The sequence below is a fragment of the Alexandromys fortis genome, unplaced genomic scaffold (assembly GCF_014885135.2).
Source record: "Alexandromys fortis isolate MF-2015 unplaced genomic scaffold, M_Fortis_MF-2015_v1.1 scaffold_119, whole genome shotgun sequence".
NCBI lineage: Eukaryota > Metazoa > Chordata > Mammalia > Rodentia > Cricetidae > Alexandromys > Alexandromys fortis.
The window spans coordinates 3,013,141-3,038,773 of record NW_026067991.1 but is presented as its reverse complement, the minus strand read 5'-3'; the positions used below and the strand labels follow the sequence as shown (position 1 = coordinate 3,038,773).

Here is a 25,633-nt window from a genome sequence, read left to right as displayed (position 1 = left end):
AATAAGTTTCTGAAATAGCTCCTACTTTCAACATGTGACATTTTGAATTATTAATTTTATGTATTATATTAAATATAACCTTTCAAATACCTTATAAAAGAAAACCTCAAGCTTTAAACCACAAGGCTATACAAATACAAAACGTTACTTAAATACTTTAAAGCCATCTGCCCACAAGATTTAAAGGACCCTGTAAACAGCACATTCTAGAATAACAGACAAACTTGAAAGTTATCTCAACACTACCAAACTAGGACAAAACTGAGTATAAGAACAGATAAATAAGTAAAGACTAATGGCAAATCAGTGACTAAATATCTGCTCATATACAGAAAATTCAAGCAAATAACTTGATATTAGTCTTATCTTTCCTTATTCACTTGTAATATATTTTAGAATATTTATCAGAAAATGTAAAATATGAGTCTTTTAAAGTTTCAAATTATTTCAAATCCATCCCTAAACTTACAACTTTCCTCTAAGGACAACCAAGTGCAAAATTAACAATCAAGAAACTGATATCTGCTAATAAAATACCTAACTAGTTAAGAGTCAGTTCATGACAGAATCAGACACTTGATTACATTTCCTGTTTATTCTGTACCGAATTTCAAATTCCTATATGCCAATGTCTGAAGCTCCAGGAGTTGTTTGTTTTTTGTTTGGCTGGTTTGTTTTTAAGACACTGAGTTTCAGATAGCCCAGGCTATCTTCAAACTCACAAAGATGAAGATGACCTTTAATTTCTAATCCTCTCCACTTCCCAAGGAATTTCACTATTTACCACTAAGCCTAGTCTGAGGTGTTTTTAAATTACTGAACATAGTTTGTTCTTGTCTAGGTGTACTATGTTACTAAGGTGTTTTTAAATTACTGAACGTAGTTTGTTCTTGTCTAGGTGTACTATGTTGAACTGATTCATCATTTACCACCTTTTTTTAAGTGTTTTTCAAGAGAAGGTCTCACTATGTAGTCTGGGTGTCTTGGAACTCACTATGTAGACCAGGTTGGCCTCGAACTCATAAAGTTTCCACCTGCCTCTATTCCCCATTTTGGTATTAAAGGTATGTGCCAGGTGCCAGTACGCCTGGCTATCATTTACTATCTTATATTAAATACTAGGTTCAGCATATTTTATCTGAAATGTTTGGGTCTTTACAATGTAATCTTTGCCAGTTGAGTATCCCTTTACGTAAAATCTGAAATAAAAAATATCTCTAAGTCTAAAACTGAATTATACAATAAAATGTTTTAAATTCTGAAATACTTAGTATTTCAGAATATTTCAAATTTCAGACTTTCAATTTAGGATTATTCAACCTGTATTTTACAAAGTTATTCTGTATTTGTCTCCCCTCCTCACACGACTTACAGCAGACAAACCCTTCTAGTCTGTAATAACCTGTGCTGGCTGTCCCTCAGGAAGATCTGGAGAGCCCCAATTCTTCACCACTGAGCTTCTCGGTCTCCAGGAACTCTCTTTTACAAGCACCAATGCTAATGACTATAAACCTGCATCACTAACAGGGACCATTTCACCATGACTCCTACCTCTTTTCAAATTGGTTACCATGCTTCAGAAGTAAGACAAAGGTCTCTTCCTAGGTCTACCAATGTCGTAAAAACCAAGTGTGGGTTTCCCTAAGTGTTTTGTCTCCCAGTAAGCAAATGTGGGAGTCAGAGAACAAGTGAAGTGGCCAGGTAGAATTTAAGGAAATGAAAATGTAGATGTACTCCTATACTGTATGAAAACTCTATACATTGAATTTATATTATTGATTTAAAATAGTTTCTGGGAGGATTCAGAAACTTCACACTATAGCCCAACCCAAACTAAAATTACACAAATTAAAAGTGAACTGAGGTGTTTTCTTGGAAATCCTTCCAACGATGTTAGACGCAAAGCTGACCCCCACCATTAGCTCAGCAAATAGAGCCACATCTCCATTAAGAGCACACTACCATGATGGGAACTGTAGGGGATGTGGAGCACATATTCACACAAATATCCTTACCTTCAGCTGAAATCCAGTCTCATTCACAGTCTCCTTCCAGTTACCTTCCTAAAAGTCAAAGTCAGTTTCAGAGATCATTACTGCAAAGCCTAACAACCAACACATAATGTTCCTCATGAAATAAACTGAGTATCTACCATTCTGTTCTTAATTCAAGTTATACGAGAGACCATTTTCTTTACTTCAAAACTACAAATTCAATGCAAACTCCAAAAGTGTGAAAAACATCCAAGATTTTAGACATCTGGCCTCCTAACACTGAAGATTTTTAAGTTTTCATTTAGGTAATTCTAAAAGACATAAAGTTTTAGTATTTTTTTTTTAAAGATTTATTTATTTCTTATGTATACAACATTCTGCCTCCATGTATGCCCGCACACCAGAAGAGGGCGCCAGATCTCATTACAGATGGTTGTGAGCCACCATGTGGTTGCTGGGAATTAAACTCAGAACCTCTGGAAGAGCAGCCAGTGCTCTTAACCACTGAGCCATCTCTCCAGCCCAGTTTTAGTATCTTTTTTTTTTAAATTTATTTATTTATTAAAGATTTCTGCTTCCTCCCCGCCACCGCCAATTCCCAGAATTACTGGAACGGTGGAAGGAGGGACTGACTCCACAAAGCTGTCCTCTGACCTCCACATGTGCCATGGCAGGTGTACCCCTCCCCCATGTCACACTCCAGAGAACATAATTAAAAAAAAAAATCTCAGCTAATGACAGAATCTAATAGCCCAAAATTCAAACTAACCAATAAACTGCCTACCAAAAGCTAACTCAAGAGTCAAGAATCAGCATTTTCTAGTTTTTTTAAAAGTCTAACTCAAATATTTTTTTAAAAGACTAATTAAAAGAAGAATACCTGTGTTAAAAACAAATAGAAGATTTTGTCTCTACAAAGGACAGGATGTGAAGCAACCCTCAAGAGAAAGTTTTCTAAGCCTATCCGTCGTCTCTCCACAAAGTCTGGATCCATGTTGTCAGCAGAGAGTTTGTGCCACACGAACTCTGCCTGGGGAAACAAGGCAACCATTAGGAACAGGCTCAACCACAGGTAAGTACAGCTCTTACCCTCGGTCTTAGCTAGGATTATACTGCATTGACAAAACGCCATGACTAAGCAAGGTGTGAGAGAAGTTTATCTGGCTTACACTTCCATATCATTGTTCATCATCAAAGCAAGTCAGAACAGGATCCTGGAGGCAGGAGCTGATACAGAGGTTTGGAGGGGTGCTGCTCACTGGCTTGCTCCTCATGGCTGGCTGCTCAGCCTGCCTTCATACAGAACCCAGGACCACCAGCCCAGGGTAGCACCACTCACAATGGGTTGGGCCTCCCATCTCAATCCCACATCAATCACTAGTTACGAAAATGTCCCACAGGCTCGTGTGCTTACAGCTCAATCTTCTAGAAGCTTTTTCTCAACTGACACTTCCTCCTCTCAAATGACTCTAGCTTGACATAGCTGACATCAAACCATACAGCATACACTTAGAAATTTCTCTTTACAACAGAAGGAGACCACTAAAGAAAACCACAATGCAGAGAACAAGTGATCCTGTGGTGCCCGGCCAACTGATGCATCTACGACACAGCTCCCGCACCCAAAGCTCAGGGGACATCTGGGAGAGGGAGCAGAAAGACTGTGAGAGCTAGAGGAATAGGAAGTCTCTGTGAGATTATGTCTCCTGGGAATGACAGGAAAGCTATACCTATGAACATGTCTGCCTAAACAAGACCTGCACAAGGGTAACACTAACATATATGCTAGCATGGAAAGAGGCCTCTTATGGGGCCTCAACCCGAGACAAAGACTCTAGGCAATTAGTGAATGCGAAAAGTAAAAGAAATAGCCCCTTTCGTGGAAGGTTGACTAGATGGTCAACCCCAAAATCATAAACACACAAGTAACATTATACATACTGAGCAAGTTCCAAGACAGGGCTACAGAGAAACCCTATCTTGAAAAGCAGAAACAAAAAAGAAAGAAAACAAATAAATGAATGGGGTCAATTCCAGGCACTTCTCAACTCCCACGGCTCTGTCTTACCCGCTTTTCAGGAAGAGGTGGCACAACAATATGCGGGTAGTACACTAGAAGGTAGTTTCTCAACAGCTCAAACTCGCTGTAGCGCCTCCACAGTGAGTCTGTGAGGACGCTCTGACCGTCAGCATGTCCAACTGACCTGAAAAGGAATCAAAGGCATCTATTACTCCAAAACTGAACACATGATGCCAACTCCTTCAAAACCTTACAACTCCAGGAAACAGATTTCCTGTGCCCATTTTACAGATGAGGATGCAGCTGTGCTCGGCTACAAATGCACACTCTGTGTGTTGTGCGCTCAGATTCAAAGCTCTCACCCGAGTACTTTCCTTCTGTTATGGAAAACCCATCTGAACTCATGAGAAATAGCTATATGGGAACATCCTAAAAGCTGCAGTGTACAATTGGTTTTACAATATTTGTTACATAAAAGGCACTTGTAACTTTACTACTGCCACAATGAGGGGACAACTTCATGACAAAGACCCAGATACCACAAAGTCTGGGTTCAGTGTATGAGTCAATCCAACAGACCTGAATACCAGGAGACCCACAAGAACAAAGTTAGCTCTGGAAGGGCAAGGAAGAAAGATCACAACTCACGTCTCTTCCCTTACAGAGCTGGCAGGCACCTCATGTTTTACCTACAGAAAAGTCCAAACTGCACTTAGAAGGAAGTTAGGGAAAGAGCGTGTGAAGGCTATTTTAAAGCACTCAAGATTTCTGCTGCCATCATGAATGCAGGGTTTTGACTTTGTTGTTCTTTAGGATGGGGTCTTTCTTACTATGCAGTTCTTATTGGCCTGAAACTTGCTGTGTAGACCAGGCTGGTCTGGAACTAACACAGAGATCCACCTGCTTCAGCCTCTAAGTGCAAAGAGAAAGGAGTGTGCCTCCATGCCCAGCTGCAGAGAAATTTGAAACATTATCAAACCTCCTTATTTTCCAATTATTCACTTGACAATAACTTATTTGTCCTCCAAGAAATGAACAAATGATCACGATGTGTATTTGTCCATCAAGACCTAGTGACCGAGAAGCTAAAGTAGTCCTGGAGCAGTCATTAGAGAGGCTCAGCGCAGCAGCTACTTCTCTGTAAGTTTGTTTTGGTTTTCAGGTGGGTTTTACCAGGCTGGCCTAGCTGGCCTCAAACTCATACATTTGAGAGATCCTTCTGGATGGACTGGCAGCCTACCAGGCCCAGTTGGGGGGGAGGGGCAGGGAGAGAGGAAAGGTATTAATTTTCCTGCCTTAGCCTCCTGAGTAACTAGATTTACAATACACTACTGTTCTTTTTAAAAAGATTTATTTTATTATTCTTAATTATGTGTGTCTTTGTGTGTGTATGGCACACGAGTGCAGGGGTCCTCGGAGGCCAAGGTGTTAGATTCTGGAGCTAGAGTTACAGGCAATTGTAGATGCCTGATGTGGGTGCTGGTAATTTTAGGTCCTCTGCAAGAGCAGTTTATGCTCTTAACCATGAAGCCATCTCTCTAGCCACTATACTTGGCAATTATTGTTTTCATCATTATTCTTTTGAGACAGGGTTTTACTATATAGCCCGGGTCTTAGTGCTGGAATTACAGTTGTGCACTGCCACGCCCTACATGTAAGTAGTAAATGTGCACACCAGGCTGGGCATAGTGCACAGACGCAGGTCAGGAGGCAGGTGAACCTCTGTGAATTCCAAGACAGTCAGGGCTACATAGAGACCCTGTCCCCCCAAAAAAACAACAAATAAATAAATAAATAAAACAAATATATTAAGCTTACACTAAGGTTATTAATTATACATTAATAAAAGGAAATACAATATGAAATATAAAACACAAGAATATTAATCACAGTCTAGTTTGGAGAGGCATTAAATCAACTATGTATAAAACAGCTTCCAGGGGCTGGAGAGATGGCTCAGTGGTTAAGAGCACTGCCTGCTCTTCCAAAGGTCCTGAGTTCAATTCCCAGCAACCACATGGTGGCTCACAACCATCTGTAAGGAGATCTGGTGCCCTCTTCTGGCCTGCAGGCATACATGCAAACAGAATACTGACAATACTGTATACATAATAAATAAATAAATCTTTAAAAAAAAATAAATAAAATAAATAAATAAAACAGCTTCCAGTTCAGATTCCCAACTTCAACATGAAATAATAATCTTATCCTAACTTACAAATGTTTTCCTTGGCCTTGTCTCCCAACTAGAAGAATAACATACTGCTTCCCCAAACATTCCTACATGCTCTAGAAGACAAATCTCCATCCTTTTATCTTGAAACAATATCCTATCACAAGAAAACACACCCCAGCAGCTGAAGGAATGCAGACATTCAACCCCACTCATAGACAATAGCTGCCAGAAAAACCTCTCCACCTAAAGGTAGGCCCAATCCTGGCAACCTACCGTGTCTCAATGAGGTAAGCAGTGTACGTTTCTTGCATGTTCATGGCGTTTCTTCCAGTTCTCTTTTCTGCTTCAGAAACACTGATTTCTATTTTCTTCAACCAAAAATTATTTCCCGTCATCTGGACAAAAATAAATGGAACAATAAAAGCCCTTTAGATGGTATTGATACATGAGGATGATGGGGGGGGAATACGAACAAAGGATACTATAATCATGCATGACAATATAACAAAACCCATTATTTTATGTAATTAACATATGCTAGTGAAAATGGTATTGGAAAACTCATAGGCATACTAATAAAATCCAGCACTGGTAAATATTTCCAGAAGGTTTGGGGGCTGGGACAACAGCTCAACAGGTAAAGTGCTTGCCATGCAGGCATGAGGACTTGAGTTTGAATCCCCATGTCCTCTGTAAAAGTTAGATGAGCAGCATGCACCTGTAACTCCAATGCTCCTATGGCACCACAGGAGGCAGTGACAGGAGACCCATCTCAGTAAGGTAGGAGAGGATGGCAACCAAGGCTATATACTCTAACCTTCATACACATGCGCAGCACACAAACACACATAAATATATTTTCTAAGTTATTATGGGTTACTAAATAATAACAGCAAGTGACAACCTCTTTTATCAACATACTACAGTACCTCAATTTCTTGAAAGATATTTTAATAGGTACCATACATTTAATTATTATAATTCCAACATTCCACGTAAGCAACCAAGGATAAAGCTATAAAGGAATATATAAGAAAAAGCCTTCAGATGGGATGCAGCTAAGGGCTAGAGCCCTGCCTACTATGTTTGAGGCTCTCTCTGAGTTCAAGTTTCATCATTGCAATAATAAAAAACCTTAGGCTATTGCCACACCAACTCCAGTGTCGTCTGTGTGACATGACATATGTCATTATGCCGGACGGGAGCTACATGTCCCATGGGACTAGGCTTCCTGGAGGTCAATGGCAGACAGCCTGGTATTAGCCACAGCTGAGGCATAGACGGGTTTCTCGATTAGCTGGCTATACGGGATATGAGCTTTGCACAATCTCTTTTATAATAATGATTGTCTTTATATATACAAGACAAGGATCATTCTCTTCAGGAACAGCTCTGGGATAAGGAAGCACAGTATGGGAATGTATAAGACTACAGCAGAACCTTTGTTATACACAGGGTGTATGATGAGCAAGGGAATAGATGGGTTAATGTTGATGGACAAAGACTGTTATATTATACTTTCAACTTTATGGATAGGCTTGCTAGATCCCAACCCCCATGATGTCTGCTGCAAAGAAGGTACTAAAAAGCATAGTTCAACAGGTGCAGAGAACTGATTAGGTATATTTGGTCACTAGATGAAATAAAGGGTTAGGAAGAGGCCATGATAGCGATAATGAGACAGAAACTTTCTGTTCATAAGATGAAACCACTTGCCTGAGGTTTACAGTCCCAAGGACAAGATTTCCTCTAAGGATGCTTTATGTCTAACACCTGTTCCTGATAATATACTTTTCTTAAATATTGCTGATGTGACTAAAAGAAGCTTTCATACTGTGCCAACCAACACATGACCTTCTGATTTGTTCTTTGAATACTATATAATGAAAACATGAATTCAGTAAAATTGCAGCAGATTCCAAGCACTCCCTTGTGTGTTGTGTCTGTCATTCGCCAAACTTGTGCCTTCCTTGTTACCAAGACCCTGCTTCTCCCGCGGTCTGAGTGACTCCCCTGAGCCGGTCCGTAGCAGGCTATATTACAAGCAGAGGATTCTGGGAAGAGTACCTGGCGCATTATCAAGTACCAAGTATCTACTAACCCATCGAGACAACACAGATTTTGTATTTAAAAATATTTTTTGCAAGGGTTGAGGATTTAGCTTAGTGGTGAACCCTTGTCTAACAAGTGGGGTTTGTCCTGTCTTAGTTAGGGTTATTATTGCTATGATAAAACACCATGACCAAAAGCATGCTGGGGAGGAAAAGATTTATTTTGCCTACACTTCCACATCACAGCTCAACAAAGGTCAGAACAGGAACTCAAACAGGGAAGGAACATGGAGGCAGGAGCTGATGCAGAGGCCATGGAGGAGTGTTGCTTGCTGGCTTGCTCCACATGGCTTGTTCAGCTTGCTTTCTTATAGAACTCAGGACCATCAACCCAGGAATGGCACTTCCCACAAGGGACTGGACCCTTCCCCATCAATCACTAATTTCAAAATTTGCCCTATAGGCTTGCCTATAGCTCAATCTTCTGAAGGCATTTTCTCTTTGTTAAGCATAATTTTTTTTTTTGTTTTATTTTTGGTTTTTTGAGACAGGGTTTCTCTGTGGCTTTGGAGCCTGTCCTGGAACTAGCTCTGTAGACCAGGCTGGTCTCGAACTCACAGAGATCCGCCTGCCTCTGCCTCCTGAGTGCTGGGATTAAAGGCATGCGCCACCATCGCCCGGCCTTAAGCATAATTTTTTTATTGACTTTGGGAATTTCATATTATGCACCCCAATCCCAGTTACTCCTCATCTGCCCCCTCACTCCCATAGCATCCTCACCAAAAGAAAATTTAAAAAATATTAAAGGGGCTGGAGAGAAGGCTCAGTGGTTAAGAGCATTGGCTTTCTTCCTGAGGACCCAGGTTCAATTCCTAGCACCTACATGGCAGCTCACAACTGTCTATTACTCCAGTTCCAGAGGATCTGATACCTTCATACTAATGCACACAAAATAAAGTTAAATAAATTAAAAAAATATTGGGGCTGGAGAGATGGCTCAGAGGTTAAGGACACTGACTGTTCTTCCAGGGGTCCTGAGTTCAATTCCCAGCAACCACATTGTGGCTCACAACCATCTAAAATGAGATCTGGTGCCCTCTTCTGGCATGCAGGCATACATGGCGGCAGAACACTGTATTGTATATGTAATAAAATCTTCAAAAAAAATTAAAAAAATATTAACTAAAAACAAAATAAAATAAAACAAACAAAAAAAACCACTTCACTCCCGTCTTTCCTTTGTCTTACGGCACTGGGAGTTGTGGTACATCACACCGTGTGCCCTTTGGTCCACTCAGCTTTACTTGCAAGTGTTCTTTTAGTTGTTGGGTCTAGTTCAAGGTCTCTGGCTTCTGGGACATCAATACTGGACCCTCACCAAAACTCCTCGCCAATATCCTGCTGTTGCCCCAGTGATGGAGGTGCTGCAGCTACGGTTCAAAGAACCAGTCTGTTCATGTATTCTGGCAGAACAGATGGGGTAGATTCTGGGGTGGGCTGATTTGGTCAGTTTTTGCCCCTCAGGCAAGGGGCAGAGCCAGCTCTTCTACACCCATGCCATCAGGGCCAGCTCTCCAGCCCTCTATCCCTGTGGAGAGGGGTGGAGCTCTCTATCCTGAATGTGGGACCAGCTCTCCCAGAAGGGGCAGGGCCAGCTCTCTCAGCATAGCCCTTGGATTTCAACATTTATGGTTCCTATGACCCCCTGTGGTAACATAGGCCATGAAGATAATAAACAGACCCCAGCTGCAGCAGGACCATGGACCCCAAAATGGTCCTCAGCAGCAGCTTGGGTCCAGATGTCACTATGGCCCTGGTAACTACACAGGCCACCCAGATGAGTGTGGCCCCAGTGGCAGCATGGCCCTTGGACACCAACATGGTCTCAGGTGGCTGACCAGACCCTGGGTGTCCACATGGCCTTCGGTGGTAACAGAAGCCATGGACATCACTCAAACACTGCCTGGTATAGGACCACAGACCCAGACATGACCCTCAGCAGTAGTTACAGTGCAAACTGCAAATGTCACCATGATCCAGGGTGGCAACACAGGCCACTCAGGTCAGCATGGCCCCAGCAGCAGTGTGCGTAGCCCCAGGTATCTGCCCAGACCCTGACGGCATTTTCTTGGTTGAGGTTCCCTTCCTTTGAAATGACTCTGGCTTGCTTCAAGTTGATGTAAGAACTAGCAGTCACAAATCCTTAACTAAAAAAAAGAAGTCACAAAAAACAAACAACTTCACAAACAAACAAGGCTAGTAGCATACGCAACCTTTCCAGGCTAGCCAGGACTACACAGTGGGACCTGTCTTAAGATACAAACAAAACAGAACAAGAAACAAACCAGTGAGCTCCAGGATCAATAGACCCTGTGCAAAGGGAGTAACGAGGAGAGGAAGGAGAGAGGGACTGCACTTTCATATGCAGGCACAGGACACCTGACGTTCTCCTTAGATTCGGTGCACACCGGGGCAAACACTGACTCCCCCAAAAAAGCAGATCTTTTATGGAAAGGCAGCAGGGAAGGGGTATATATTAGGAAAAAAATAAAGATACACAAATGTAAAAATACCATAATGAAACTCAGTATTTTGTGCATTTGTTAAAAGTAACACATAAGAAGAGATTTTTAAAAAGCCGCACAGGTTGGGGTGATGACTCAGTCCGTAAAGTGCCTGCGTTTGCATCCCCAGCACTCACAATTAAAACACTTTCAATTCCAGAACTGAGGAAGAGGCAGCAGGAGGATCTCTGTGGTTTGCTAACTAGCCAGCCTAGCCAAATCTGCTATCTCTAGGTGAGTGAGAAACACTGTCTGAAAAAGCAGGTAGAGAGTGATCCAGGAAGAGACCTAATGTCAACCTCCGGCACCCACAGGAATGCACATACACACGAACACACATAAAAATGCGACAGTAAAAGCAATAGTTACAGAGAAAATCAAACTTATGTATGACAGTACCAAAAATGGAATCAATGATGAAAAATAGATAATATATTTAGGAAGCGCTCCCAAGAAAAATGCAGAAAGTGATGTATATTTATACACACAAGAGAAAATAAGAGAGACAGAAGACATCAGAGGAGAGCTCAAAGAATTACCTAAGTTGGTGGATATCAGCATGATAAAGGTCACACTGGCTGAGATAACCATACAGCTCTTGGCCTACAGCCTGCTTTTTGATTTATCACCATCTGCTTCAGTGAAAATTCTCTGAATTCTAAAAGCACATAACTGTACTGATAAATCACCTTCTCAGCCCAAAAGATAACACATTAATCATGATTTCAGCCTGTCATACTATCTAGTAATAACAAGCACAAAATTTTTAAAAAAGCATTAAGTTCGAAAATAATATCAAAACAATGTACATGGGTTGTTAAGTCTCAAGTCCCAGAACAAATGGATGAGGTGCCTAATTAACACATCAAAGTGAACCTGGCCTCCAGGTTCTCAGCACCCCTACCTACCTGTTATGTGGTGTGGCTGACAAACCCTGCCCTCTACCCTGAACTCTCCAACCCAGGGGCCTAGGCTGCCCTTCCCCCAGAGGTTCTTATCTAGATAATCCAGACATTTTGGTTACCTGCCCCTTTTGTACCTTTGCCCTCTTGGCTGCTACACCTATTTCTCCTCTGTGGTAGTTTGAGTGTAACTGGCACTATTAGGAGGTGTGGCTTTGCTGGAGTAGGTATGGCCTTGTTGGAAGAAGTGTGTCACTGTGGTGATAGGCTTTGAGGTCTCGTATATGCTCAAGCCATGCCTAGTGTCTCAGTTTCACTTCGTGTGGTCTGTACAAGATACAGAACTCTCAGTCCTTTCTCTGGCACCAAGACCCACCATGACGATAACGAACTGAACCTCCCACATCTGAACCATAAGCTACCCATTTAACTGTTTTCCTTTAGAAGAGGTGCTGTGGTCATGGTGTCTCTTCACAGCCATAGAAACCCTAAGACAGCCTCCCTCCCCTCTTCCTCTCCTCACATAGCTCAGGGTCCTGACTACTGTGGACTCTCCCTTTTGTCTACAATGAACTTTCTCCTCTACCTTACCTAGGAACAGTCATGTCCTTTCCTTTTTATTTCTTTTTTCATTCATTAACTGCAATACCAGCAGGGCTGGTAGATGTATACCATATTCCTTGTGCTAAACCTATTAGCATAAAACAGTGACAATATCTAACATAACCAATACCTGTAACTGTTAAGAGACACATTCACAGATGTGACTGTGCTTGAGAGCTGGCTAATGAGAATAGGGTGCTATTAAAATCACACATTTAACATTGTAGAAAACATTAAAACTAAAAGAAAATAGGCAAATAGGCCTCGAGCCACCCAAGATTATTAAAATGTTTAAAAATAGCTTAGAATAGGAAAGGGGGAAAAAAAAGTAGTGAAACCAAAAATGTCAGGGCAGAAACACTGGGATAAAAAAAAATATCAAACCATTAAGGGAATGGCATAGCTGAGAAACTCTCCTAAAATCACAAAGATGATGTTAATAAGGCTTTAATCCCAACACTGGCAGGCAAATCTCTGAGTTCGAGGCCAGCCTGGTCTAAAGAGGGAGTTCCTAAAATCTCTAAGGTTTCCAACTGGAAGGCTTATGCTCCATCCATAGATGAATCAGGAAGTGTAAACAATCAAGCATAAGAAAAAACCACTCTTAGGGGCTGGAGAGATGGCTCAGAGGTTAAGAGCATTGTCTGCTCTTCCAAAGGTCCTGAGTTCAATTCCCAGCAACCACATGGTGGCTCACAACCATCTGTAATGGGGTCTGGTGCCCTCTTCTGGCATGCAGGAAGACACACAGACAGAATATTATATAAAAAATTAATTAATTAATAAAAGAAAAAAATCACTCTATCAAGACTCAGGTAACAAAGGAAGAAAGCCCACACAAAAGAATGAAGACCGACTTGGCCTTAGTGCCACAATCTACCCCAAATGGCAAACATCATGGACATGTTCACAGTATCAGAAAGTAACATTCTGTTCCTTCTAAAGCAGAGTATTTGGAAGAAGTCGATAAACTGTTCTTAAGATCCATATAAAATGCAAAAGACTTAGAGTAATAAAAACCATTTTGAAAAACAGGACCTATTCCATGCTGTTTCTGAAGAATCCAGAGTAATCTGGATAGTGCAGAACGAAAGTAAGGACAGACACACGGACAGAAATAAACCCCACATTTAAGGTCAACTGATTTTAGCAAGTGCACGGAGGTAAGCCAGTAAGTAACCAGAAAAATATCAACAGGGAGGAGAAGGGGACTGGACCTTTTCTTTACACCATATACAGAAAAATAAGTTAAAGTGGCTCATACACATATATCTAAAAACCAAAAACTGAAATATCCAGAAAACATAGAAGGAAACCTTTGTGACCTTGGGTAAGAAGAGACTTCTTAAACACAAACTCCAAAGCACAATCAAGGACCACCGTGCAGGCCCACACCTTTAATCCCAGCACTCAAGAGGAGGAGGAAGAGCAAACAGATCTCATTTTCTGAGTTTGAGGCCAGCCTTGTCTACATAGTAAGTTCCAAGCCAATCTACACTCCACAGTGATTGAGACACTTAACACACAAGAAAGAAACAAACAAAACCAAACCAAAACCCACACAATACAGGAGAAAAAAACTGAAATAAAACTTATTTTCTTCATAAGACACCACTTAGAAAAAGAAATGATAGTATCTCTTAGAACTGGGACAATGACTGTAAATCATTCCTAGAATATACAAACACTTAGGACTCAATAATAAGTCATTAAGAACATGAACAAGGAGCTGGGTATAGTGGCACAAGTTTGTACTCCTAGTACCCTGGAGTCAGAGGCAAGAAGATCCTGAGTTTGAGTCCAGACTAAGCTATCCAGTGAGACCCTACAGCAAAAACATCAAGAAGAAGGCCAGGTAGTGGTGGCGCACACCTTTAACTCGAGGCCAGCCTGGTCTACAGAACTAGTTCCAGGACAGCTAAGGCTAAGAAACCCTATATAAAAACAAAACAAAACAAAAAAACTAGAACTATGCTCTCCCACCATCAGCTGTTACAGAATTACACAGTAAAATCACTTCATAACAGCAGTGAATAGGTGAATATACGGGTAATTCCAACACTTGGGGAGTAGAGGACACAGCTCAGTGGGTAAAGGTACCAGATGCCAAGCCTCAAGACCTAAGCTTGATTGACCCACATGCTTCCGGAAGGAAAGAACAAATCCCACAAGATCTCCTCTGAACTCCACACATGTGCCACGGCATGCTCTCCTATCTCTCCCAATAGATAAAATAAACATGTTTTTGTTGTTGTTTTGTTTTTGTTTTTGTTTTTTGAGTCTGGGATTTTCTGTATCCTTGGCTGTCCTGGAACTTACTATGTAGAAAGGCTGGCCTCAAACTCAAAGAGATTCACCTGCCTCTGCCTCCCAAGTGCACTGTGATCAAAAGTGTGTACCACCACCACCCAGCTAAAATAAATGTTTAAAAAATAATAATAAAGGTGCTGGAGAGATGGCTCAGTGGTTTGCCTGCTCTTCCAAAGGTCCCGAGTTCAATTCCCAGCAACCACATGTGCTCACAACCATCTGTAATGAGATTTGGTGCCCTCTTCTGGCCTGCAAGGATACATGCAGACAAAACACTGAATACATAATAAATAAATCCTAAAATAATAATAATAATAGCCGGGTGGTGGTGGCACACGCCTTTAATCCCAGCACTTGGGAGGCTGAGGTAGGCGGATCTCTGTGAGTTCGAGGCCAGCCTGGTCTACAAGAGCTAGTTCCAGGACAGGCACCAAAAACTACAGAGAAACCCTGTCTCGAAAAAAAATCAAAATAATAATAATAAAAATAATAATAAAGAAGGGCTACAGAAGGTCTCAGCCATTAAGAACATGGTTTCAGGGCTGGAGAGATGGCTCAGAGGTTAGGAGCACTGACTGTTCTTCCGGAGGTCCTGAGTTCAATTCCCAGCACCCACATGGTGGGTCACAGCCATCTATAATGAGATCTGGTGTCCTCTTCTGGCATGCAAGCATACGTGGAAGGAATGTTGTATACATAATAAATAAATAAATCTTTAAAAAAAAAATAACATGGTTTCAGCACCCACATCAGGTAGTTCATATCTATAGCTCACCTCCAGGGGATCCAACACCCTCTTCTGATCTCTGTAAACACTATCACATGCATCACACACACACACACACACACACACACACACACACACACGGAGCGGGAGGGAATGGGAGAAGAAGAAGGAGGGGAAACTTCAGTCTAGATGCAAAATTAAAGAAAAAAAAGGAATCCAATATAGAAGAATCTCAGCTTCAAGGTTAGCCTGGGCTATGTGGCAAGATAAATATAAGAAAGACAAAGATAAATAAAGATGCTTGACATTAGCAGTGTAGGTATAACAAAGACAGACAACGCCGTGTGCTATGCCAAGGATCAGAAAAATGAGTGTGGTGGTCTGAATGAGAATGGCCCTGGCAGGTTCATCTATGCTTGGTCCCCAGTAGATGGACCTGATTGGAAAGGATTAGGTGTGGCCTTATTGCCCATTATGGTCATGGACTCATCCTCTGAAACTGTAAGCCCCAGTGAACTCTTTCTTCCATAAATTGCTGCCTCAGTTAGGGTTTCTATTGCTGTGATGAAACACCATGACCAAAAGCAAGGTGGAAAGGAAAGAGTTTATTTGGCTTACATACAATTCCATATCCATAATCCATCACTGCTGTGGAACAATCTTTGTACACTGCAAAATACGCATAACTCTAACTTGTTAATAAAGAGCTGCTGGCCTATAGGTGGGCAGGAGAGACTGGGCAGGAGAGACTGGGCAGGAGAGCCAGACTAGGAGGACATTGGGAAAAAGAAGGGCAGAGTCGCAGGGGTCAAGAGCCAGACACAGAGGAAGCAAGACATGTAGAAAATGGGGTGAAAAGCCATGAGCCACAGGGTAGAACTTAGATAAGAAGTACAGATTAATTTAAGTTGTAAGAGCTAGTTAGTAACAATCCTAAGCTATCAGCCAATCATTTATAAATAAGTCTCTATGTGGTTAGATAGTTGGTCAGGGGTCTCGATGAAAGACTCCACCTAAGCATCACAGAAGGAAGTTAGGACAAGAACTAAAACAGGGCAGGAACCTAGAGGTGAAAGCTGATGCAGAGGCCATGTACTGGCCTGCTCCTCATGGTTTGCTCAGCCTGCTTTTTTATAGAACCCAGGACCACCAGCCCAGGAGTAGCACCACCCACAATGGGCTGGTCCCTCCTACATCAATCACTGATTAAGAAAATGCCCTACACAAAAAACATTAAAAAAAGAAGGAAAATGCCATGCAGGCTTGCCAGATATGGAGGCATTTTCTCAATCGAGGCTCTCTCCTCTGTGATGACATAAAAGCAGCCCAAACCACTGCTTTGATCATGATGTAACATCACAGCAGCAGAAAAAGAAGGGACTCAACAACTGCTAGTGACAATGTTACAAAAGAAAACAGTGTAGGCGTGGTGGTTCACGTCTTTGAAATTACAGCACTCTAGCCTGACTATGGAGGTATTTACTATGAAGCACTGCCATAATGAATTTCTAAGTCTGCTGGGCTACAGCGAGACCTGTTTCAAATAGTCAAATATAAACTTACCACATGATTGGCAATTACATTCCTGCAAATCTGCTCAAGGGAGCACTTTTTTTTTTTTTTTTTTTTTTGGTTTTTCGAGACAGGGTTTCTTTGTGGTTTTGGTAGACAAAATTCTTAAGAGCTAAATCTCAAAACAACCACAATGTCATCAAATGGTGAAAAAAACAAAATATGAAATTGCCAAAAATAAAATATTATTCAGTAAGATTAAGAAACGCAGCTGAGCAATGGTGGTGTATGCCTCTAATACTAGCACTTGGGAAGCAGGGGCAAAGTACTCCCTGAGGTGGAGACAGCCTGGATTACAGAGTGAGTTCCAGGACAGCTAGGGCTATATAGAGAAACCCTGTATAGCCCTGTCTCAAAAGGGGGGGGGGGGGGACACGTATGCCACAAGGATTACCCTTAAAAATATTCGGGGGGGGGGGAGGGGGCTGGAGAGATGGCTCAGAGGTTAAGAGCACTGGCTACTACTCTTCCAGAGGTCCTGAGTTCAATTCCCAGCACCCACATGGTGGCCCACAACAACCTGTAATGAGATCTGGCGCCCTCTTCTGCATGTATGACTTCTCTCAGGCATACATGCAGGCAGAACACTATACATTAAAAAAAAAAAAAGCCAGGCGGTGGTGGCACCTTTAATCCCAGCACTCGGGAGGCAGAGGCAGGTGGATCTCTGTGAGTTTGAGACCAGCCTGGTCTACAAGAGCTAGTTCCAGGACAGTCTCCAAAGCTATATATATATATTTTCTCCCCCAGGGGCTGGAGAGATGGCTCAGCAGTTAAGAGCACTGGCTGCGCTGCTTTTCCAGAGGTCCTGCGTTCAATTTTCAGCAAACACATGGTGGCTCAGAACCATCTATAATGAGATCTGGTGCCCTCTTCTGATGTGAAGGCATACATGGAGGAAATGCTGTATACAAAATAAATAAATCTTAAAAATTATTCTAAGTATGTAATAAAGGAACACACAAAAATAAAAGCAAACAGAACCATTAAACAGGTTCAAGGTGTCAAGAAATCTGCCACCAGAATGCAAACTTGTGCAACCACTCTGGAAAGCAGTGTGGCGGTTTCTCAGAAAATTCGGGATCAACCTACCCCTGGACCCAGCAATACCACTCTTTGGAATATACCCAAGAGAGGCCTTATCATACAACAAAAATATATGCTCTACTATGTTCATAGCAGCATTGTTTGTAATAGCCAGAACCTGGAAACAACCTAGATGCCCTTCAATTGAAGAATGGATGAAGAAAGTATGGAATATATACATATTAGAGTACTACTCAGCAGTAAAAAACAAGGACTTCTGGAACTTTGCAGGAAAATGGATGGAAATAAAAAACACTATCCTGAGTGAGGTAAGCCAGACCCAAAAAGAGGAACATGGGATGTACTCACTCATATTTGGTTTCTAGCCATAAATAAAGGACATTGAGCCTATAATTCGGGTTCTTAGAGAAGCTAAATAAGGAGAACCCAAAGAAAATCATATAGGCATCCTCCTGAATATTAACCTTCATCAGGCGATGAAAGGAGACAGAGACAGAGACCCACATTGGAGCACCAGACTGAAATCTCAAGGTCCAAATCAGGAGCAGAAGGAGAGCAAGCACGAGCAAGGAACCCAGGACCGCGAGGGGGGCACCCACACACTGAGACAATGGGGATGTCCTATCGGGAACTCACCAAGGCCAGCTGGCCTGGGTCTGAAAAAGCCTGGGTTAAAACCGGTCTCACTGAACATAGCGGACAATGAGGGCTACTGAGACCTCAAGAACAATGGCAATGGGTTTTTGATCCTACTGCATGTATTGGTTTTGTGGGACCCTAGGCAGTTTGGATGCTCACCTTACTAGACCTGGATGGAGGAGGGTGGTCCTTGGACTTCCCACAGGGCAGAGAACCCTGATTGCTCTTTGGGCTGATGAGGGAGGGGGACTTGATTGGGGGAGAGGGAGGGAAAGAGGAGGCGGAGGTGGGGAAGAGACAGAAATCTTTAATAAATTAAAAAAAAAAGATACTTTATGTAGCCTAAAGAAACATAAACTGTGAAGATACAGTGCATACTTGTATCAATATTGGTATTATTGTTATTGGAGTCTAGAGAAATATTTCTGTGGATGTACTTTAATAAAATTTAAAGCGGAAAAAAAAAAAAAAAAAAGAAATCTGCCACCAATGGAATTCCAGAAAGCCAGAGACCACCATAAACCCTAGAGCCCAGAAGTCACAAAAACAGTTTGATTTATCACCCAAGCTTTAAAAAACAGTTTCTAGACCTGCCTTTACTACTCCATCCCGCCTGGACCAGAGGCCTGCTCTCAGGTCCTGCATGGCATGTTCTTTACCCCCTTGGTTTGGATGTGCCAACCTCTCAGACCAACAAAAGACTGCTCTGGTTTGAGGGCAAACAGTCTGTATTCTTTCATTTTCCTCTGTGTGTAAGAAGCCAGACTCAAAACACAGCAGACCAAATGACACTATTGATGCCTGAGGGCAAGAAGGAGGATTTAAACACCACGGGGCTGGAGGGAACTTGGGGGTGACAGGCGTATTCCATTAAAGGATAGGTTCACAACCAAAAATAAAACTAGATTGTGCAGATGGTTGGGGAAATCACTGAACTGTACTTTACAATGGATGGATTTTTCAGCGCAAATTATACCTAATTTTGTGTGTGTGTGTGTGTGTGTGTGTCTAGGTACACGAGCCACAGTCCGTGTGTAGAAGTCAGAGGGCAACTTGCAGGAATCACATCATTCTTCCTATGCTGCTCCTGAGGTCAAACTCAGGTCATCCATCACATATGGCACCAAGCACCTTTACCAGCTAAGCCAACTTAATCACAAACTATACCTAAAAAATTAGGATTTTAAAACAGAAAATGTCTTTAATCACAGCATTTAGGAGGCAGAGGCAGGTGGATGTCTGTAAGTTCAAGGCCAGCCTGGTCTACAAGAGCTACTTACAGGACAGGGTCCAAAAACTACAGAGAAAAACTGTCTCAAAAAAAAAAAAAAAGAAAAAGAAAAAGAAACGTCTTTAATACCACCACTCTGGAGGCAGATCTCTGTGAGTTTGAGGTCAGCCTGGTCTACAGAGTGACTGCCAGGACAGCCAGAGCTACACAGATAAACCCTGTCTCAAAAAAACCAAAAAAAGAAAATAAAAAACGAAAAAAAAAGGAAGTTCCACAGAGCTATACTGTGAAGTAAATTATACAAATTTAAATAAGCAACAAAGTATGTCCCCACAAAGTTACACACAGAAAAAGGGTAAAGTAATAAGGGCACTTAGGCAGAAAGCTGGAATGATGATACACACCTAGAATCCCAGCTAAAGAGGCTAAGAAAAAAACCAGCAGTGTACGGCAAGCTTCAATATCTCAACCCCCCTCCCCTCTCTCAAAGAAGATCATATGCGAAGTTAAAAGATATATCCAAACAAACATGAAATAGGCTCAGGAGCGACTGGCCAGCACGTCTGCTAAAGCAAATCCAATCATCAATTTAATCATAAGAAGAGCAGACAGGCACAAACTGAGGAAAATTCTACAAACATCTTCTAACCTTTAAAAAGTAAAATGCAAGTGATTTTCCCAGACTGGAGGAAACCAGCAGATGACACTAACTGGGACAAGCAGTGCTGCACTGGGTCTCTCTGTAAACACGACTGACAGGACTGGCCAGACGCTCACAGCTGACAGTTACAGTGTGTGCTTGACAGTGTTACTCCCGAGTTTTCTGGTTGTACTGTGGGTACCTACACAGGATACCGTCCTTGCTGGTCCTGAAAGAGCCTTGGGGAAAAGATGAAGCAACAGCATGTGGCAACCTGATCTCACACAGTTTCTAGAAAACTGCATACATTATTAGTTTCTAATCTGAATATGTTATGGTTTGTCGCTGCTGTATTAAATACTTAGTTCCCTACTTGTGGAACAACTCTGGGAGTCTGTTAAAACCTCAGGAAGAGGGGCTGGAGAGAGAGATCAATGGTTAAGAGCTTTTGTTGCCCTTTCAGAGGGCCCAGGTTTGAATTCCCAGCACCCACATGGCAGTTCACACAGTCTGTAACTTTAGTTGCAGGAGATCTGACACCCTCACACAGACACATATGCAGGCAAAACAAATGCACATAAAATAAACAAAAAATTCAAATAAAACCTCAGGAGGAACAGCCTGTATGGAGGAATTGGGTCTCTGAAGTAGGTATCTGCCCTCTCCAACACCTCCCTCCCTGTAAGTGGACAACCTGCTTCACGTGCTGGGCACTATGATGTTCTGCTCCAGGTAGAATGAAGCTAAGGAGTCAGGTACCAAGGAGCCACAATCAGTCCTCAAGTTGTTTCTGTCACAATGACACAAGTACAATTATAAATGTGAGATTTGAAAGGTTTCTGAGACAGTGTCACACTGTTTCAAGCTGATCTGAAACTCATGAGGAAGCCCAGGCTGGCTACAGGCATAAGCCACCATACTCTAAAACAATTAAAAATGGTCATATAGAGCATAAATAAATATTTTGCTTCAGTTATGCCAGGAAAAACAATACACAATCTCCAAATCATTGCAGAGGATAAAACAAACAATAACACCTCTTACTTTAGTCTAACACAAAATCCTAAACAGAAACCCATGTTAGGGGGCTGGAGAGATGGCTCAGTGGTTAAGAGCACTGACTGCTCTTCCATGGGACCAGGGATCAATTCCCAGCATCCACATGGCAGGTCTATAATTCTAGTTCCAGGGGATTCAACACACTCACACAGATATACTTGCAGGCAAAACACCAATGCACATAAAAATAAAAATAAACAAAAAGAAACCCCAGATAGAAATCAGAAAATATGACAGAATAAAAATAAAGACAGCTAAAGAATACAAATACTTCACTCTCCCTGTGTATGGTGGTTTGGATGAGAATGGACCTATAGGCTCATATACTTGAAATATTGCGTACCTAGCTGGAGGAACTATTTGGGAAGATTCATTAGGTGTGGCCTTGATGGAGGTGTGTCACTGGGGACTAGCTTTGAAGATTCAAAAGCTGATGGAATTCCCAAAGTCTTTCTCTTTGCCTGGTGCAGGTGGGTCAAGATATAAGCGCTCAGCTATTGCTCCAGTTCCCTGCATGGCTGCCTGCTGCCATTTTCCTGCTGTCCTGGACATGACTCCAACCCTTTAGAACGGTGAGCCACCAAATTAAATGCCTTCTTTTTTATAAGTTACCTTGGTCATGGTGCTTTGTCACAGCAACTGAAAACTAAGACAATATGGTAAGTAGCACAGGATATAAAATATTAATTATACAAGACTTAAGATGGTAAAATGACAAATGCAAAGACAAGGCAAAGAAATTAGAAGAGAACAGCACATAGCCTCAGGCCCAGCAGACAACTGATACCAAGAAAAAATACAAGTCTGTAAGAGAGACAGTGCAGGAGAACCATGATGTTCAGGACTAGCCTGAACTACACTGTATGAGTGCAAACATGTCAAAGTACTGTGCTGCCTGGCATACTGCAAGAGCTCACTATTATCTATTACCCAACACTTGTAGGTTTAGGTTTTTCTGATGGCAATAAAAACTAACGCATGCTTACCACATAAGCATTAAAAGTTAAGTAACCTGCCACACCTGAAGTTAATCACTGTGCTTTTATTTATCCATTTGCATCCTCATAATCTCCTTTCTAGGAGCGCTACCTCTGTGACTGAAATGGTTCCTTGGGGCTGTGACTACACTCAGCAGAAATGACTGTGTTGTACTGTAAGTTTACACTAGTGTTAGCAAACCCCTGAGATAATCAACCTACAGAAAGCTTTACTTTGGAAATTCTGGACCATGACTGACTGACGGCACTGTTTCTAGTCCAATAGCAGGACTACTGGACTGTAGTGGGTGTAGCGCCTGCACTATCGGATGGTACGCGAGCTGGGAACAAGTTGGAGACTTAAAAACACACGCACACACAGACAAACAGAGACACGAGGACACGGGTCATCCTTGAAACAAGAATGCCAAGTTTATTGTGCTTCAGAGAAGCTTATACAGGGATCCTTAACGGATAGCCCCAGCTCTCGGGATCTTTCAGCGGCAGGCCTCACCAGAACCCACTCCCTGCATCAGGGTCTCGTGCTCAGAGCAGCTGCAGGCACAGGTAAACAAGTTGTTTCGCTCAGTTCACTCCAGCAGGCAAAGGGTCTGAGGCAGGCAAAAAAGCCAAGGGGCTAGAGGTCTGCAGAGAGTCTAGAGAGACCTCTACTGACTTGAAGGTACACACACTACATTCCACCTAATGGAAATCTCCACCACATTCCAACCGTACCATCCTCAGACCAAACCTCAACAACTGGACTTTTGACAACAACTGTAGTGGTTCTGGGTTCAAAAATGGTATGCTTTGTGAGACTCAACAGTGAAAGCTATTTGGTGTTTGGTGAGAATCTGCTGCCTGGTTTGCAGACAGACCTAGTTCACTGTATTCTTTATCACACAGGAGAAGAAAGACCTCTAAAAGCCAGTTGAAGCCGGGTGGTGGTGGCGCATGCCTTTAATCTCAGCAGAGGCAGGCGGATCTCTGTGAGTTCAAGGCCAGCCTGGTCTACAAGAGCTAGTTCCAGGACAGGCTTCAAAGCTACAGAGAAACCCTGTCTCGAAAAAACAAAAACAAAAAAAAAAAAAACCCCAAACAAAAAAAGCCAGCTGAGTGCTGGAACACCTATCTCTTGCTTCCTGTCTGCCAAGCAGTGAGGAACAACCCCACCATAAGCTCCTACCGCCCTGATATCCTGCCCCGCACAAAGGGTCAAGTAACCATGGACTGAACTCTCTACCCTCTAAAACTGAGCTAAGACAAATCTTTCCTCCCTTAAAAGTCAAATGAATCAGGAAAAATAGAAAAACATCTCTAAAATCCCTTCTGTAAAGGCATTACTATTACTCATAAGGACTTCTAGCTTGGTCTAGGCACTTCTCAAAGGCCCTATCATAAAATCCCACCCTGGGGATTAGGCTCCAACCTATGAATTTGGGGAAGAAAGACACATCCAGCCAACAGCAACAACTGAGGAAAAATGAGGTTAGAAACTGGGAGTGGATGGCACACTCCTTTAATCCAGCACCTGGGTGATGGAGGTAGAGGGATCACGACTTCAATGCCACCTTTAACTACAGGGTGAGTTTGTAGTAAACCTGGATTATGTGAAACCATCTTTAAGAAATAAAAAAAGGCTGGGCAGTGGTGCCACACACCTTTGATCCAGCACTCAGGAGACAGAGACAGGCAGATCTCTGTGAGTTCCAGGACAGACTCCAAAGCTACACACAGAAACCCTGTCTCAAAAACAAAACAAAACAAAAAAGTTATTTTTAAAATTTTATTTATTTATTTAGAGGTAAGAGTCTCAAGCACTGTTGGCTGGTTTCAAACTCACTACATAGCCAAGAATGATCTGAACTTCTGGTTTTCCTTTCTCCACACCCCGAATGACATGTACCAGCATGTCAGGCTCACAAGATGCTAAAGAGCACATCCAGGGCTTTATGCATGCTAGGCAAGCACTCCACAAACCAAGCTGTATTCCCAGCCCTTCGAAAGTATGGTTTAATCATTTGGAGCTTAACTAGTATTAGTTATCAGTCTGTCACAAAAACTACCTGAGGGGTCTATCTAAAGGAAGGGTTATTCTGGCCTGCAGCTTTGGAGAAGCCAGACTAATGAGCTGGCTCTTGCTTTGGGGCTATAGCAAGGCACAATACATTAACTGGAGTGTGAGTACTCATGTCATAATAAGAGAGCAGGGGGGGATGCGTGAGAGAAAGGGTGGCAGGGTATTGTGGTAGTCGAATGAAAAATGTCCCCATAGGCTAGCTCATGGACTTGAACACTTGGTCCCCAGCTGATGGTCTGTTTGGGGAGGTTATGGAATCTTCAGGAGGTAGAGCCTTTTGGAGGAAGACCATCACTTAGGTGGACTTTGAAAGGACTTATAGGGGCTGGAGAGATGGCTCAGTGGTTAAGAGCATTGCCTGCTCTTCCAAAGGTCCTGAGTTCAATTCCCAGCAACCACATGGTGGCTCACAACCATCTGTAAAGAGGTCTGGCGCCCTCTTCTGGCCTTCAGGCATACAGACAGAATATTGTATACATAATAAATAAATATATATATATTAAAAAAAGAAAATATTTATAGCCTCGTCCTGCTTCCTGTTCTCTCTTTGCTTTCTTCCTGTATAATTTGCAGCCAGCTTCCTGCTCCTACTCCTAAGCCACACCTTCCCTACCATAAAGAACTCTTCACACTCTGGGAGTGTAAGCTAACACAAATTCTTCCTTAAGTTGTTTTGGTCATGGAATTTCAACATTGCAATAGAAAAGTAACTGGGGCTGGAGAGATGGCTCAGTGGTTAAGAGCACTGATTGCTCTTCCAGAGGACTCAGGTTCAATTCCCAGCACCCACATGGCAGCCCACAACTGTCTGAAGATCCAGTTACAGGGGATCTGACACCTTCACACCAATGCACATTAAATAAAGTTAAAATAAACCATAAAAAATATTTAAAAGGCCGGGCGATGGTGGCGCACGCCTTTAATCCCAGCACTCGGGAGGCAGAGGCAGGCGAATCTCTGTGAGTTCGAGACCAGCCTGGTCTACAAGAGCTAGTTCCAGGACAGGCTCCAAAACCACAGAGAAACCCTGTCTCGAAAAAC

At 42.3% G+C, this 25,633-nt stretch overlaps 1 protein-coding gene across 5 annotated transcripts in view; it reads right to left on the bottom strand.

Annotated features, from left to right (window-relative positions):
* Snx4 (sorting nexin 4) overlaps nucleotides 1–25,633 on the bottom strand; it is an 80,979-nt gene that overhangs the window by 51,361 nt on the left and 3,985 nt on the right. For all 5 annotated transcript variants that reach the window (XM_050159819.1, XM_050159818.1, XM_050159817.1 and 2 more), the window contains exons 2-5: nucleotides 6,464–6,585; nucleotides 4,063–4,198; nucleotides 2,875–3,024; nucleotides 2,016–2,063 (exon numbers count right to left, since the gene is read on the bottom strand). In XM_050159819.1, coding sequence (XP_050015776.1) covers nucleotides 2,016–2,063; nucleotides 2,875–3,024; nucleotides 4,063–4,198; nucleotides 6,464–6,585 — 456 coding nt within the window. The remainder of the gene's footprint in view (nucleotides 1–2,015; nucleotides 2,064–2,874; nucleotides 3,025–4,062; nucleotides 4,199–6,463; nucleotides 6,586–25,633) is intronic.